This window comes from Urocampus carinirostris, chromosome 11 (assembly GCF_059441175.1).
Source record: "Urocampus carinirostris isolate Australia breed hairy pipefish chromosome 11, RoL_Ucar_1.0, whole genome shotgun sequence".
Taxonomy (NCBI): domain Eukaryota; kingdom Metazoa; phylum Chordata; class Actinopteri; order Syngnathiformes; family Syngnathidae; genus Urocampus; species Urocampus carinirostris.
Genome location: NC_142359.1, coordinates 2,335,660 through 2,352,002, shown reverse-complemented (window position 1 = coordinate 2,352,002; position 16,343 = coordinate 2,335,660). Strand labels below are relative to the sequence as shown.

General features: G+C 41.6%; 2 protein-coding genes across 2 annotated transcripts in view; one reads left to right on the top strand and one right to left on the bottom strand.

Annotated features, from left to right (window-relative positions):
* Positions 1-2,962: 2,962 nt before the first annotated feature.
* nup50 (nucleoporin 50) lies at positions 2,963-13,514 on the top strand. Its single transcript, XM_088347172.1, has 8 exons — positions 2,963-3,133; positions 5,621-5,728; positions 5,804-5,887; positions 6,940-7,129; positions 8,622-9,035; positions 11,301-11,385; positions 11,450-11,568; positions 13,091-13,514. The coding sequence occupies exons 2-8, from the start codon at positions 5,660-5,662 to the stop codon at positions 13,291-13,293; spliced, it is 1,164 nt and encodes a 387-aa protein (XP_088203298.1). The 5' UTR covers positions 2,963-3,133; positions 5,621-5,659; the 3' UTR covers positions 13,294-13,514.
* kiaa0930 overlaps positions 12,914-16,343 on the bottom strand; it is a 22,007-nt gene continuing 18,577 nt past the window's right edge. Inside the window, exon 10 of the mRNA XM_088347173.1 lies at positions 12,914-15,922. Coding sequence (XP_088203299.1) covers positions 15,882-15,922 — 41 coding nt within the window. The 3' untranslated portion in view covers positions 12,914-15,881. The remainder of the gene's footprint in view (positions 15,923-16,343) is intronic.

The following is a 16,343-nucleotide window of genomic DNA, read 5'->3' as shown; positions in this document are numbered from 1 at the left end:
TCCTCCCACGGGCGTGCCGGCTCTTCCAATGGGCGCGCCAGGTGCCAGCTTCACCACCTCCTCGCCAAAGGGCGTCGCGATGTCTAAAAAACTCATATCAGCAGAGCTTATCAGAACAACTTCTCCAAACAATTCCTGCCTTCCTGCGTCACAGAGGTTCCTCCTGTGTCAGCCCTTGTCCAAGTTCCTGCTGTTTTCTGTAAACATCATTCTCCACCAGGTCGCAATGACCTGCCCCACAGCTCAGCCAGTGAATAGCTTTTGCATTAAATGTAATCTGTATTTGATCGTACAAAGTATAAAATCCTTCACTCTGAACGCGGAATTGGAAATTCCGATAGCGGTGTCGGGAACGGAAAACGGGTCAGTAGCCGGGACAGGAGAGCAAAAAAGGAGAGTAGACGTGGTCGGGGACAAAAGAGGTCGAAAGCCGGGACGGGAGAGTAGACGTGGTCAGGATCAAAGAGTCGAAGCCGGGGGACAGACGGGAGCAAAAAACAAGTGGGAGTCATGAGCGAAAAAGGCTTGCCTAGTGTTAAGTGAGGTATGTATACACATATTATATTTTTATTGATTTTCTAATTTCTCTGTTTCCCATTTTCACAGATGTAAATTAGCTTTGTGACTTGGTCTTGAGCCGTTTCTTAATAAAAGTACAGTTCAGCGAAGTAGAGGTTGACTTTTTGTCACCTTTTTAAAATCCACATCGAAAAATTGAGAGTGCTGGATTTACTGAGAGAGGCTATAAATAGCCGCTAGTGCTGCTCTGGCAGAGCTGGAGTAGGCCACAGTGGCAAATGCGAGCAACTAGTGGGAGAAGCTTCTTAAAAGGCAAGTAATAAAGTATCTATCTAAATATCTATCCATCTATCTAGACATCTATCTAGACATCTATCTAGACATCTAGACATCTATCTATCTATACATCTATCTATCTATATAGACATCTATCTATCTAGAAATCTAGACTACTATCTAGACATATATCTATTTAGACATCTATCTAGACATCTATCTAGATATCTATCTAGATATCTATCTGGACATCTATCTAGACAACTAGACATCTATCTACCTATCCAGACGTCTATCTATCTAGACATCTGTCTATCTATCTAGACATCCACTATCTATCTAGACATCTATCTATCTATTTATCTAGACATCTATCTAGACATCTATATAGTTATCTATCTAGACATCTATCTATCTAGACATATATCTAGACATCTATTCATCCATCTATCTAGACATATAGCTATCTATCTATCTAGACATCTATCTATCTAGACATCAATCTTTCTATCCAGCTATCTAGACATCTATCTATCTATCTATCTAGACATCAATCTTTCTATCCAGCTATCTAGACATCTATCTATCTATCTATCTATCTAGACATCTACCTATCTAGACATCTATCTAGACATCTAGACCTCTATCTATCTAGACATCCGTCTATCTATCTAGACATCTATCTATCTATCTAGACATCTATCTATCTATTTATCCAGACATCTATCTAGACATCTATATAGTTATCTATCTAGACATCTATATATCTAGACATATATCTAGACATCTATTCATCTATCTATCTAGACATCTATCTATCTATTTAGACATCTATCTATTTATCTAGACATCTTTCTAGACATCTTTCTATCTATCTATCTATCTATCTATCTATCTATCTATCTATCTATCTATCTATCTATCTATCTATCTATCTATCTATCTATCTATCTATCTATCTATCTATCTATCTATCTATCTGTCTATCTGTCTCTCTCTCTCTCTCTCTCTCTCTCTCTCTCTCTCTCTCTCTCTCTCTCTCTCTCTCTCTCTCTCTCTCTCTCTCTATCTATCTATCTATCTATCTAGACATATAGACATACAGACATCTAACTAGCTAGCTAGCTAGCTATCTAAAGCTTTTGACTTTGCACCAGAAATAGTCAAGCAGCAGGATTACGAAGTATAAAGCAGTTCAACCAGAGCAAAATGGTGGGAAGACACGTCAACGTCCTGATGATGCTTCTCCAGCTTCCTAATATCGATAAGAATTTCCGGACCTCAGGATATTTGAAAATAAAATCCAGAATGATGTGACAGTAAATTTTTTCATTGGCTCCCTGTTAGCTTAAAATGTGATTTGAAGGTTCTGGAGAAAGGAAAGCAAAGCAGCACGAAGAAGTGTGGGTTCCCCTATGCGTGGACAAATATCTCATCAATGCTATTCCTGCCATCTAGTGGTGATTTATCATACTGAAATCCTTCCCAGGGACTTGATACTCACTGATCAGTAGCGCCAAAATGTTTGGATTTTTTTTTAAATAAATTGTACTTTTATGTTTTGGCACTCAATGCTTCTGAAAACATATGTATACGTTATGGTGCTGAATTAATTAAATGGTTGTGTTGTGTGTGTCCATTTACAAGATATATATATATATATATATATATATATATATATATATATATATATATATATATATATATATATATATATTTTTAAACGTGCTTCCCTCACTCATCTTTCTTCATTTCCAAACTTTTTAAACAAAGCTCCAGGGAGCCACGAGGTTGGAACTATTGGTGAAATCCAACCGCTTTCAACAACACGGGTATCTTATACCGCTAGACGGCGCTATATAGTGGCTTCAAAAGATCTAAAATGGAAGTAAAATGGGGTCAGGAGAAGGACGGGGGTTGAACAGTCCAGGTCGTTTCTTAAAATCCTACTGGTGTCGCCACCAGCTGGGCATTAGACCTTATTGCACATAAATCATAAATCTCTTTCCTCAATCAAGTTGAATTGATCATGGCATAATTTATTTATCAACAAATAGAAAACACACCAGACAATGTACTGTATGTATACATTTTCCTCAAAAGTTTTGCAGAGAACCGCAAGAAAAAACTCAGATTCCCACAATGCTCCAGTAACGCGCATGCGCACAAATGCACCCAGGCGTCAAACTCATGCGGATGTGTTGCTACGTGAAATGGCGGCTTGAGAAAACCTCGTTGAAATCTTAAACATTTTCCTGTGCTCCCCTCGGCGCGTGAAAGCTCACCGGGACGTTTTCGTCTTTCACGCGAACAAGTGGGACGTTTGCCGGCACGCAAGGTACAATGAAATACCCTAAACGGGGAAGGAGTTAGCCGAGCAATGCTAATGATAGCTTCCGAGCGGGGTTTGCTAGTACATGATGGTGACACATTTGGATTAAATGTCTCAGGTACATTAACAGTGTTAATTTAACACCACAACTCTATCGAAAAAAATAATTTTCTAGGACTCAAGTTGATCTTACAAGTCATTGCTACAGTCCCATGTGTGTCCGGCTACTTCTTGTGATCACGTGACTTATGGCACGTCCTTGATTCCATCCATTATTTGCACTGCTTATCCTCAGTAGGTTCGCGGGGGTGCTGGAGCCCATCCCAGCTATCTTCGGGCAGTGGGCAGGGGACACCCCGAACTGGTTGCCAGCCAGTCACAGGGCACACAGGGACAGACAATTCACTTTCTCATTCACACATCGGGACAATTTGGACCAGCCAATTCACCTCACATGCATGTTTTTGGAATGTGGGAGGAAACCCACGCAAGCACGGGGAGAACATGCAAACTCCACACGGGATTCAATCTCGGACTTCAAAACTGTACCGCACAAGCGCTCACCACTGCTCCGCCGTGCTGCCCGTCCATCTTGATTATATTGTTTTTAATGTACACGTTGACGTATATTCATATAATTCATGAATATCTTTTGAAATTTCGGGTTTAAAAGCATCACAATGATGTACTGATTTGCTAGCCCTTAGAGAAGGGTTTGGGAAGTTATGGCTCGTGTGCCAGATGTGGCTCTTTTTACCGGTACATCTGGCTCTGAGACAAAATTCAACTCTTTAAAGAATTTACCATTCAAAGTGATATTAACCGTGTTTCTACCACTAGCAGCAAGAGCAAAGTGCTTTAGTACGTTTGAGGCTGGTAGAAGAAATATCAATAGGATTATTTGTGTGTCTCTCAGCCAACGAGATGCATCAAAATACACATGCGATCCTGATTTCTGCCTTATGCCATTTCCCGGATATTATTTTTAAGCCTATTGTATGCTAATGGGAAAATGACTGAGAAATTTTAAGACAAATGTTTGTAGATTTCAAAATGTTGAAGATTTACATCCTTAAAACAGAATACAGGACAAAAAATGGTCACTCGATTCTCAAGGTTAAAACTGACCTTGTCACATAACTGAAGGTAGCGATATTCTTCTTCTCGTTTGCAGTATTTAGTGACATTTTTACGAAAGAACTCTGCTCACACCTTGTTCTGAAACCGTTAATCACTTCACAATAAACCTCATCTCATTAGCCGTACCGCTTATCCTCAGTAGGGTCGCGGGGGGCTGGAGCCCATTCCAGCAATCATCGGGCAGTGGGCAGGGGACACCCTGAACTGGTTGCCAGCCAATCGCAGGGCACACAGGGACAGACAACTCATTCGCTCATTCACACCTAGGGACAATTTGGACCGGCCAATTCACCTGAAATGCATGTCTTTGGAATGTGGGAGGAAACCGGAGTGCCCGGAGGAAACCCGATCGTAAATAACTGCGGATATGAGATATTTTTACTGAAATATATGAGTATGTGGGCCACTGGCTCTGGCATTATTATTATTATTTAATAAATGATTTGACATCAAACAATGAAATGAAATTCAAGTCATGTTTATTTGTGACGCCCTTAATCATAGAGAGTCTCAAAGGGCTGCACAGACCACGGATTATTGCAAACCACAGACTAATATGTCACCATCCCCTGATCTAAAACCTACATGAGGGCAAGGACAAACACAAAAACCTCAAAATGAGGAAAATGGAGAAACCTTGAGAAGGGACCACACATGAGGTCATCCCCCTTCTTCCAGGATGACCAGACTGCAATGGATGTTGAATACACAGATATTTTCAACATAAAATATGTTATTTATATGCTATAGAATAGAAGTGTGTTTTAAGCCTAGATTTAAACAGTTCCACTGAGGTTGCAGATCGAATATCAGGAGGAAGAGCATTCCACAGCACCGGAGCCCGAATGGAGAATGCTCTCGAACCTGCAGATTTCTTCGTGGCTTTTGGGATCACTAGTAGACCAGAATTTTCAGAGGGAAGGCTCCGTACTGGAACATAGGGAGAAATTAAATCTGAAAAATATGAGGGAGCATGTCCATGCACTATTTTGTATACTACCAACAGAACCTTGAAATCACATCTGAAGCTAACAGGGAGCCAATGCAGGTTAGCTAAAATCGGGGTCATGTGATCAAAGTCAAGTCAGGTCAAATTTATTTATATAGCCCTTAATCACAAAAATGTCTCAAAGGAATGCACAGGATTACAATTACAAAATTACACAATCACCTGATCTTAAACCAGCATCAAACTTTGTCTTAGTTAAAAGCCTCGCGGCAGCATTTGCACTGAAAATTAAGTTTTTGCCTGGTTTGGCAACAGTCTTATTGCTTAATTTTTGGTTAAAATATATTCTTATGCTTTCATCTACCCAAATAATTAAAGTATTTCGCTTTTATGGCTCTCGAAAGGTTCCCGACCCCCACCTTAAAAGAACCGTGATCCCTGCGATGGCAAAGCGGATCGCAGACAAAGAGCTGACGGACCGGAACTGGGACCAAGAAGACGAAGGCGAGGAGGTGACGTGGCATGACCCCAAAAGGCTTTGTGTTATCGCAGTGTTGCGTTTGAGACTCACGCTCGTGACTTTTCAGGCAGGAACATTCTCTGTGGCGACGGACGATGTGATGAAAAACCGCGCCATCAAGAAGGCCAAGCGGCGGAGCGTAGCCTCTGAGGTAATACGGATTGACGTTTGCATTTCCATTGTTGTTATTGTCAAAAACACATTGATGCATTTAAAGGTATCCTGAAATTGAAAACTTGGTGCATGGTTTTTGCAAAATTTTTTTTACATATTTCATCGGTATGTTCCAATCATTTTCTGAGATATTTGACAGTCTGTCTTGTCTTTGACCTTCTGAGCTGTGATGTCATCAGAGGAACACAACAACCCTCGCAAGCCAGTCATCATATTAGTCTACTTCTAACTAAGGCAGAGAGGACGAAGAAGTGTTCTAAGCCAGGTTTTGGTAGTTTTTGTGTAGAATGCCTTGTGTCACAGATGGATGCAGACTAACTAGCAAAAAAATTACGAAAAGCTGCCAGCAAGGGGCTACCCAGGACCGGGACGAAAGGAGGAAAACGCGAGGCTGGTCGGCCATAAACACGCAGGGAGCAGCCACGCTAGCCAGAAACCAACAACGAAAAGCATGAACCTGGGTGGGAATAAACAAATTGACACGGCAGGCTAGCTGACGGCTAAAAGAGGCTAACTGCGAGCGAGTTAAACAGGAAGCCTTCGGCTGCCCCGATGCTAATGGGGAGCCTGCTGAACAATATCATACCAACCGCGAGATTTGCGGCAGACAACAGTAAGGAAAAGCCACAATGGCGTACCTAAAGGTCGAAGGCAAATAAGGAACAGACGCTGTAGCAGAGGCAGATAAACTTATCTTACGCTGGCCGAATTATGCAACAAAACAGTCACAAGGCCCCGCAGCACCATAGGAGCAAAGTTCCAATTCCTCCAAGCAGAAATGATCAGTATGCAATAGCTGTTCACTACAATCGCCGTCTGTTTCGGTGCTGCTTCATATGTTGTGTTAATTGGATTCACCATTTTAAAAGTTCAGCACCGCTCTAGAGGGTAAGAGCCAAATCGTTCAACTTTGAGACCAAATTTCTCGAGTCCCTCGGAATGTGGAATATTTTTGAACATCTTTGCACAATTGTGGGGAGGAACACTGCACGTTCTGTACCTAAAATGGTCTCTTCTAATACTTTTAAGGGTGAGGCTGGTGGTGCTTTCAAAGGGTTCAAAGGTTTACTGGCGAACACTTCTTCTGCAACGTCGCCTTTCTCCACATTCGGCAACGGCAGCGGGTTTAAAGGTTTTGGGGCGGTCGCTAATGGAAGCAGCGGTGTCACGTCCCACTTCTCCACCGCGTCATCGCCGTCGGTACCCGCGACCAAAACTGGTGAGTGACTGTTTTAAAATAAATTGTACAATTAAAAAGAACTTTCACGTCCATTCCTGTCAGAAATGGGATAACAGTACTTTCCATAGAAATCTGGTCCGTGGAAAGTCGAGGGAGGTCCGGGGGCATGCTCCCCCATGTTTGGAGCAAAATCAAGAAGCTAGATCTATGATGAAAGTGTGCCCTTGTAAATCATTGAATCATAAGAAACGTATGTTTTGTTCTGATTTAGTCCCACTCATCAGGGAACAAGACCGGATCTTAACGGGAAAAATCTGCGCGTCATCTAATTAGACCAAAAATAACTTGGATTGTTTCGATGCATATGCTGCACTACTTTAAGGTATCGCATCGGCAAATACAGACTAAATCACCGACACGAGTTTTAAATTAAATATAATGCTGATGTCATTGTTTTGGTAAATTACAGTATTGAATATCGGCACTGTTGCTTTTTTGATTGCTGCTAAGATAGCATGTCAAGTCATGTTTATTTGTATAGCCCTTAACCACAAGGAGTCTCAAAGGGCTGCACAGACCACATATTATTGCAAACTACAGACTATTATGACACTATCCCCTGATCTAAAACCTACATGAGGGCAAGGGAAAACTCAAAAACCTCAACATGAGGAAAATTAGGAAACCTCGAGAAGGCACATGAGGTAATCCCCTTCCAGGATGACCTAGCTGCAATGGATGCGGCTCCTTCTTTGATGGTTTACAGGTTATTTTAACACGCAAATCATGAGCTACAGTTGTGGCCACTAGATTGTTTTCCTGCTCTGAGCGAATTCTTTTAATCGCTTGCACTGACAGTGCTACATTTTTACAATGTATCGAAAATGAGGCGCTGGGTAGGTTTTTTGCATGGAAAGCTACAGTCTTAGCCTTTTTTTTTTCAGGTAGTTGGGAATCTTAAAAATGTTCAGCTCTGAGAATGTGGCGTCTCTCAATGTCTGTTTTACCCAGGATCTTATCTGATTGGAGGTGGGCAGGACAAATATCCCGGGTGGGAGTGGGGGTATGAACTGACCAAGATTCCTTCTGACCGATGGAGACACTTAACACCACACAACATGGCGCTTGCGATCGTTTATATAATTTCAAAGTTATTTTGAGTAACTTTGCAATCAAGTCATGTTTATTTGTGACGCCCTTCAACCCAAAGAGTCTCAAAGGACTGCACAGACCACAGATTATTGTAAACCACAGACTATTATGACACCATAACCCTGATCTAAAACTTACATGAGGGCAAGGAAAAACTCAAAAACCTCAACATGAGGAAAATGAAGAAACCTTGAGAAGGGACCGCACAATCAAATAAATTTAAGAATGTATTGTTTAATGATACAAGTTTGAGACCCTGGCGTGACCAATGAAACCCTGGCAGCTCGCTAGATCTTCCTATGTATGAGAAACACCGCATGATTACTGCAGGATTTGCCAGTCATGACACAAACGACCATTTGGATGTTTATTTTCCCAGAGCCGGCGCTCAACGGTTCGTCCGCCTTTCCCTCCATGGGCAAAGCGACAAGCGCCAGAAAGGAATATAGCCGCCAGTTGACTGCTCTTAACTGCTCCGTCAGAGACTGGATCAGCAAACACGTGAACGATAACCCGCTGTGCGACCTGCAGCCCATCTTCCGGGACTACGAGCGCCACCTGGCTACCATCGAGCAGAAGTACGGTTCTGGCTCGGCAGGCGAAAGAAAAGCGCCCGTTTCCTCCCCCCCGGCCGATAATTCTCTAAAGGACAAGACTGGCGACGCGCCCGCCGCCACGTTTAACTTTGGTCAAAAGGTAGACGACTCCATTTTGAAGAACGCAGCGCCCGCTTTTTCCTTGTTCGGAGGCACCTCGCAATCCTTTGCCAAGACCGACAACGTCACACCTTCAGGTACACGAAAAGGAGTAAAGTGACAAACTCAATTATTAACAAGGATGCCCCAAATTTTTGGCACTGATCATTTGAAGTACAGTGGAACCTCGGTTCGAACAAATCGGAGTCCGACCAAAAATTTCGAGAAATTCTTGCTTCGCTGTTCGGTCGAAAAATCGGAGTTCGAACGCCGGTAATGCGTGAGTGCGTACGCTAGGGTGCCATGCTGAGCGGCGTACGGGTGTAGATCGCTCTTTTTGTGAACAACTGTTATCGTGTGCGGACGTGCTTCGTTTTGCTTTCGCTTTTAATATAGGTGTAGGAAGTGTTTTAGCCCCTAATTATGCCTCCGAAGAAAGTCAGTGCAAGCAGCAAAGTTGCTACAGGTGAAAAAAGAAAAGTAGTGCGTACAACTATTGCATTTAAGAAAGAAATAATAGCTCCACCGTCCACCTGTGCCTTCTGCTGACCACCACAAAGGTAAGAAATCCTATTCATAATTCTTTTCTTTATCCTTTTTTAAAATTTTTACATGTTCAATGCTAGCGTAATCTTTCGTACAGAAGATTACGATAACACGAACGTACGATTAGCCTGGGTTAGCTTCATGTTTACGTTAAACATTCAAGGTAAACATTCAGGGTGTTGGAACGGAGCCCAACATTTGGGTGTTGGGACGCAGCCCCCTTTCCAATGAACTGCTCACCACTTGTTGTGGAGACCCGGGTGCTAAATGTCGTGTAAACAACCTGATTTTTTTATTTTTACACGTTCATGTTAGCGTAATCTTTCGTACGGAAGATTACGATAACGCGAACGTGCGATTAGCCCGGGTTAGCTTTATGTTTACGTTAAACATTCATGGTAAACATTCAGGGTGTTGGAACGGATTAAAACGATTGACATTATTTTTAATGGGAAAAATGATTTCGGTGATCAAACAAATCGGCTTTCAAACAGGGTTCTGGAGCGGATTATGGTCGAGAACCGAGGTTCCACTGTACATTTAACACGGCAGATCTGCCAGACTTAGTAAAGAGACATAGCTGTTGGCCAGATTTGGGGTTATGTATATCATACGATCGCTACACAAATATTATACTTCAGTCAAGCAGTTTTCCTTTTTCCACACTTGTGTTGCGTGTGACTTTCAGTCCACTGGTCTTTGAAGTTGATTACTGTAGCTAGACCAGGGGTCCCCAATCATTTTGAAGCAAAGAGACACTTTTTGCTACTTATTAGCTACAAGTTTGATATTCATTCCTAAAAAAACATGTGTTATTGCAATGTTGTTATTATGTTACGACCGGGTTCATTATCAGAGGTAAGATGAAATAGACTAGACCACTAGAAAAATTATTTAACTAGAATATTACTGTGACCAAGCACTGATGAGCTGTTTTCGGATTCAGTCCGCAGGCTACTCAGCTGTCCTTGGGGAGGGGGGTATCTGGCACCAGTGGGCACCATGTTGAAGACCCCTGAGCAATGTGCGAAGAAAGTCTAAAATTTGTGTTTAATATGGTGGATATGCTCGCATGGATGCCAGGAGTTGAGCTCCTGCAACATGTTAACTGCAAGGGACTGTGACTGATACTTACTGCAAATTTTCACTTGAATAGATTTAAAACACCCCCTCAAACACTTGAAAAAGGTATTTGTGTTATCACATTTAAAATCAATGAATTAATGGTTTTATTTTAATGTGTTATGTTTTTGGGATGCATTTGTTTCTGTTTTCGGACAAATGTCTTATTTTGGTGCATCTCTAGATAGATAGATAGATACTTTATACATCCCCGTAGGGAAATTCACGCTTCCAGCAGTATCCTTTAGTTGAAAAATAAAATAAAAGATATAGAATACAAAAAAACCGCAATATAACGTGTTGATATAGAGTATTTAAATAGTGCTACGGAAAATATACACTGTAATAAGAATAGGGTAATATGCAAATGTAGGGGTGGGGTTTAATGCGGGTTTTACTCCCCCGGGTGGAGTTAAAGAGCCTCATGGCATGAGGGAGAAATGATCTCCTCAGTCTGTCCGTGGAACAAGACTGTGACAGCGTTCTGTCTGTTTGGAGATGATGCTGTGAAGTGGATATAATAATGACTTGTCCATGATTGACCGAAGCTTGTTCAGTGCCTGTCTCTCGGCTACAGTTGTCAGGCTGTCTATTACGATTATACACCATGAAATGGCACAAAACACGGTGTTAAATGCTAAATTTGATATTTTCCGACCCCCGATCCTGTTGACACTCAACTGTCGTTTGCTTAGAAGAGAATGCGGGCGACGACGCGTACGAGCCACCGAAACCCGAGGTCAAAGAGATCAAAGAGGACGGAGCCTTCTACTCCCAGAAGTAAGTATGTCCGGACGGCAACCGCTTCGTCGTGCCCGGCTAACGGCTACTGCGCGTTTGGCAGGTGTAAGCTGTTCTACAAAAAGGAAGAAGAGTTTAAAGAGAAAGGTGTCGGCACGCTTCACCTCAAACACACAGCGGAAGGGAAAACCCAGATGATCATCAGGGCAGACACAAACTTGGGTAAGGGCAGCCGGCGGTGGCACTTACAGTGCCGTGAATAAGTATTTGCCCCCTTCCTGATTTTTGTGTTTTTTTGCATGATTATTACTCACAAAAGTTTCAGATGATCAACGCAATTTTAACATCACAGAGACTACCTAAGAAAATACAAAATGCAGTTTGGAAATGTGGATTCCATTTAGTCAGGCACTCAAAAAAATCAAAAACACTGTTAAAAAGTTATGCTTCTATGTGACAATCATGGTTTTCACTGGGGTAATCTCTCATGGATGCCATTTTTGGCCAGGGGTTTTCTTCTAGTGGAGTGAACACTGATGTTAACTGAGGCCAGCGAGGCCTGCAGTTCCTCGGAGGTTTTTCTAGTTTCTTTTGTAAGCTGGATGACCCATTGTAGCACTCTTGGAGTAACTTAAGTCGGTTCACAACTCCTGGGAAGATTTGCCACTGTGCCCAGTTTTCTCTATGAATGAATGAATGAAAACTATTTCAAACATTAAAATAAAAAAAGAACAAAAACAATATCTCAACAACAAAATAATGTTACATAATATGTTCGAAAAGTGGTAGTAAGAAGCAGATGCTCATATTCCCTACCCCTTCATCTTCCCTATTAAATACACTAATGATAATAACAATAGTAATAATATTGATAATTGATGATATAACGATAGCAACAAAGTTAACCATAGTTCTAGACGCACTATTCCCAAGCTCTCGTATCACTCATAGCCCATTTTTTTTCATCTCTGTATTCCGCCAGTAATGTTTTTTTTGTATTTGAATTTGAACACGTGAATAGTTGGACATTGTTTGATCTCGTCTGGTAAATTGCTCCAAAGTTTGACTCCACACACATACTTTTCCTGGTGGTTCTCACCTTTAGGATTATGAATTGACTACGGGCCCTTAAGTTATAACTCCCCCCTTTCCGAGTGAATCATTTTTGGATGTTTCCTGGCACTGTTTTTGTTGACCTTAAATAGCAGTTGTGCAGTGAAAAAAAATTACCAAATCATCCGATTTTAATCATTTGGACTGCAGGAATAAAATATTAGTATGATCTCGATATCCTACCCTGGTTCTAATTGCACGTTTTTGGAGAATAAAAACTTTTGTAATGATTGCCCCAGACTTCTGCACAATATGTTAAGTATGGCAGAACTAGAGAACAATATAACAAATACAATGCATTACAGTTTATAATAATATATAATTTATATAATAAACGAATTTGGCTTTTTTAATTATTGAAATGCTTATAGATGCTTTCTATTAGTGGTTAATGGCACTGACAGTGGTTCACTGGGTACAATGACCTTTTCACATAGGACCAGAACAGCCTTTTTGTGCCTTACATTTGAAAACTCCATTTTTCATTCCCTTAGGTTGTCTTTGTGTTCCATTAAACTCGAATATGCAAATAACACAGTATTCGCTCCCCCTTCCTGAATGCTATTTCGCGGCACCGTACATCCTGCGTCCCCCTTCCTCTTCCCCATTAACACAGTCGCCGTGTCCACAGGGAACATCCTCCTCAACATCCTCCTCCACGCCGACCTGCGCTGCTCGCGCGAGGGCAAGAACTACGTGATGATGGTGTGCGTGCCCAACCCGCCCGTCGACGACAAAAACCCCAACGCGCCCGTCAGCCTCCTCATTCGCGTCAAGACCGCCGAAGACGCCGACCGGTTGCTCCAAACCCTGCAGGAGGAAAAGAAAGCCTAAAGGTCCAAACGCACACACTTTCACTTTTTGGTCCAGGCGTCCTCTCCAGATTTTATTCCGTCTTTCACTTTTTCTTTTATTTTCCTGCTGAGCTGAAGCGTAAGGAGATTTTTTTTTTCCTCTATCTCCATCAGACTCTTAATTTTTTTTTTCCGGGGGTCCTCCGCAAACCTATTGGAATAAACAAAAACAAGTTTTGTTTTTTTAAATTCTGTCAACAACGTTGGTGTCGGTTTATTCAGGCGTGACAGACGTGAGGACGGCAAAAGTGTAGCAAAACATCAAAAGCACCAATCGTGTGAAGGCTTATCACATATTCGTCTAACATTAAGAAAGTCTAAAGGGTAAGATGTCCCTTTGGGCAGGCACCTCCTTCCCTTTTTTTAAGCATCCCCGCTGGTGTCAAATGTGGCGCCATATCGGAAATGTAGAAGGGTTCAGTCACGACGCCGACCTAAGCGGCACATTTACAGCATTTCACTTCCTGTCGAGTGACGTTTCTTCTTCCGGGTCTTGAATCGACCGATGTGATGTCTCTCCCTTTCTAAATGTATCACTGTCAAGCGGTATAAAATACAATTTCCAAGTCACACTAGTTTCCTACTTTCCAAATTTCAGGGGTCGGGAACCTTATGGACTCAAAGAGCCGTGAAAGCAAACTGTTTTTGAGAGCGACGCCATATTTTAAGACCAGACTACATTCTATTTCACTGTGTGTCGTTTGATGATTTGATCGAATCTATGAAATGATAAAAATTGCAAAACCTGTTTGATGAATCAATTAATATCCCACTTGCACAATAAACTGCAATCGAATCGATATTGCGATGCGACATAATGCGATTGTGTAACGGAAGACATTGCGGTTCGAGCCTTGTGTGAGCAGAGTTTACCCTACAGCTCCCCAGAAGAGGGCGCTGTTTTTTAATAAAGCATGTCAATATAATTCCCTCCCAACTTTTCTTTATACAGTTTACATGGGAATGTGAATAAAACATGTTTCTAATGTCAGGACCAATCTAGGAAAATACTTAACCTTAAAAAAAAAAAGAGATCTTTCTGGGTTTTTAACACAGTGGCAGATCATTAAAAGTCAAGGACAACAGGAGGTTTAAGTATTCACAAAAACATAACTAGCACAAAAATGCACTTTTACAATCAAACGGCATCAAACTTGAAATACTGATGTGAAATATTGCAATTATTAATTTCAATCGTGCTGCCTTCCTACACCGTGTATTTTAAGACAAAATTCTACAAAACCGCCAAACCTGCTCTCGAAACGAAGCTAATACTTCCGCGCATTTTATTCCACTATTTGATCAAATCTATGAAATAATGCAAGAGCCTGTGTCCCATAACAAATATCCCACTTCAAATTCTTATTTGTCCTACAATTAACACCATCATTTTTGTTGTAAATGATTTCAAAACAAGATGTAAGCAGTTATTTTGAAAGACAAATGTCATAGAATACTGCAATTGAGAAGGATACAGAGGTATTAGGGGAGTGCATTATGGGTGCCAACCACCCATACTCAATCATATTTCTCTGGGTGCTTTGCAGGCATGTTCAGGTGTTTACAGTCAGTTCTGTGTTTTTTTTTTCCTTACAGTGAGCGTAAATTGAATAATGAGCTTCCATATAGGGTACATTCAAAACGGGTGTAATGCTGGGTAAACTAGTTGGAACTTTGCCCTATATACAGGGTTCCCACAAGGTCTTATAAACTTGAAGTCTTAAATTTCATGACTGCAAACTAAAGCCTTGGAAAGGTTTTAAATATTGTTTACGAGTATCAATTTTAACTCTTAAATGTCTTATCAGTGTGACAGACGTAATAACTGTATATGTAAACTACCAAAAGTATGGAACGATGTGTCATAAACTTACATTTTATCTATAAATGCAAGGTGTTGGTTGGAAAATCCAAATTTCTGCGTTTTTGAAAACGCAGCATTACATTGGTGCTCTATATACAGTCTTGTCTCTAACCCGTTGTCGTGGTTGGAGTAACTTTGGGAGGGGAACTGTTTTATGCAGTTATTCTGACAGATTTTGCATGGTTTCATAAATGTATGCAAGAATGGGTGCGAGATTGGTGCAGTCTTAAAGTCTGAAACTCGAATAGAGAACCCTGTGTGTATTTTGGATGTCCCAATTGCTTACTGCGTTGCTTTGCTCTCGCATACACCCCTTCATTTTTCTCATGAAGAGAGACGAATTTGGCTCAGGAGCCATATGTTCCCGACCCCTGCTGTAAGCGGTACGATTATAATACTAATCAATTGAGAATGAGATTCCTCCTTTCTAAATATTGCAATTTCTCTATTTTAAGTGTTAAGTAACATCAGTCGCTAGTTGACATAATTTCCAGTCAAGTCCGAAGGGGCTTCTCGTCTCAAGTCTTTGCCAATGTGGTGGGAGATGAGCGTGAAGACGGGACAGAGGTGCGAGAACGGGAGGGAGGCACTTGTTGGACAGCTGGTTGTGGTCACCGGTCCCGGCGTGGCCCCCGGGGTGCGCCGCTACGCTGCCGGCGGCCTGGTGCAGAGAGGCACTTGCTAGCGAGGCACCCGCGCCGCCGCTACGTCATCAGGATGGGCTTCTGACGCACCTCCAAGATGTCTGACACACATAGGAGGACACGATCGGCTTATGTTTTGACCTGGAGCAGGGGTGGCAAATTCATTTGAGCAAAGGGGCCACGTGGTAAAAGAAAATCATTCAAGGGGGCCAGACTAGTCAATTCAAAAGAAAGGGAGAGAGGGAATGAGTGAAAGGAGAAAGATAAAGAAAGGGAAAATAGAACAAGGGAAAAAAAATGAGCAGAGAGAAAAAGCAACAGAGAGAAAGGGAAAATAGAAAAGAGGGACAATAAACGAGATAGAGAAAAGGAAAGAGTAAGACGGTGGGAGAGAGACAAAAAGAAAGGTGAAAGAGAAAAATGAACAGAAGGGAAGTGAATGATAGAAAAAACAGTGAAAGACAAAATGAGGGAGCTATAAAGAGAATGAAAAATGAGAGAAAAGGGGAAAAGATTGGGAAA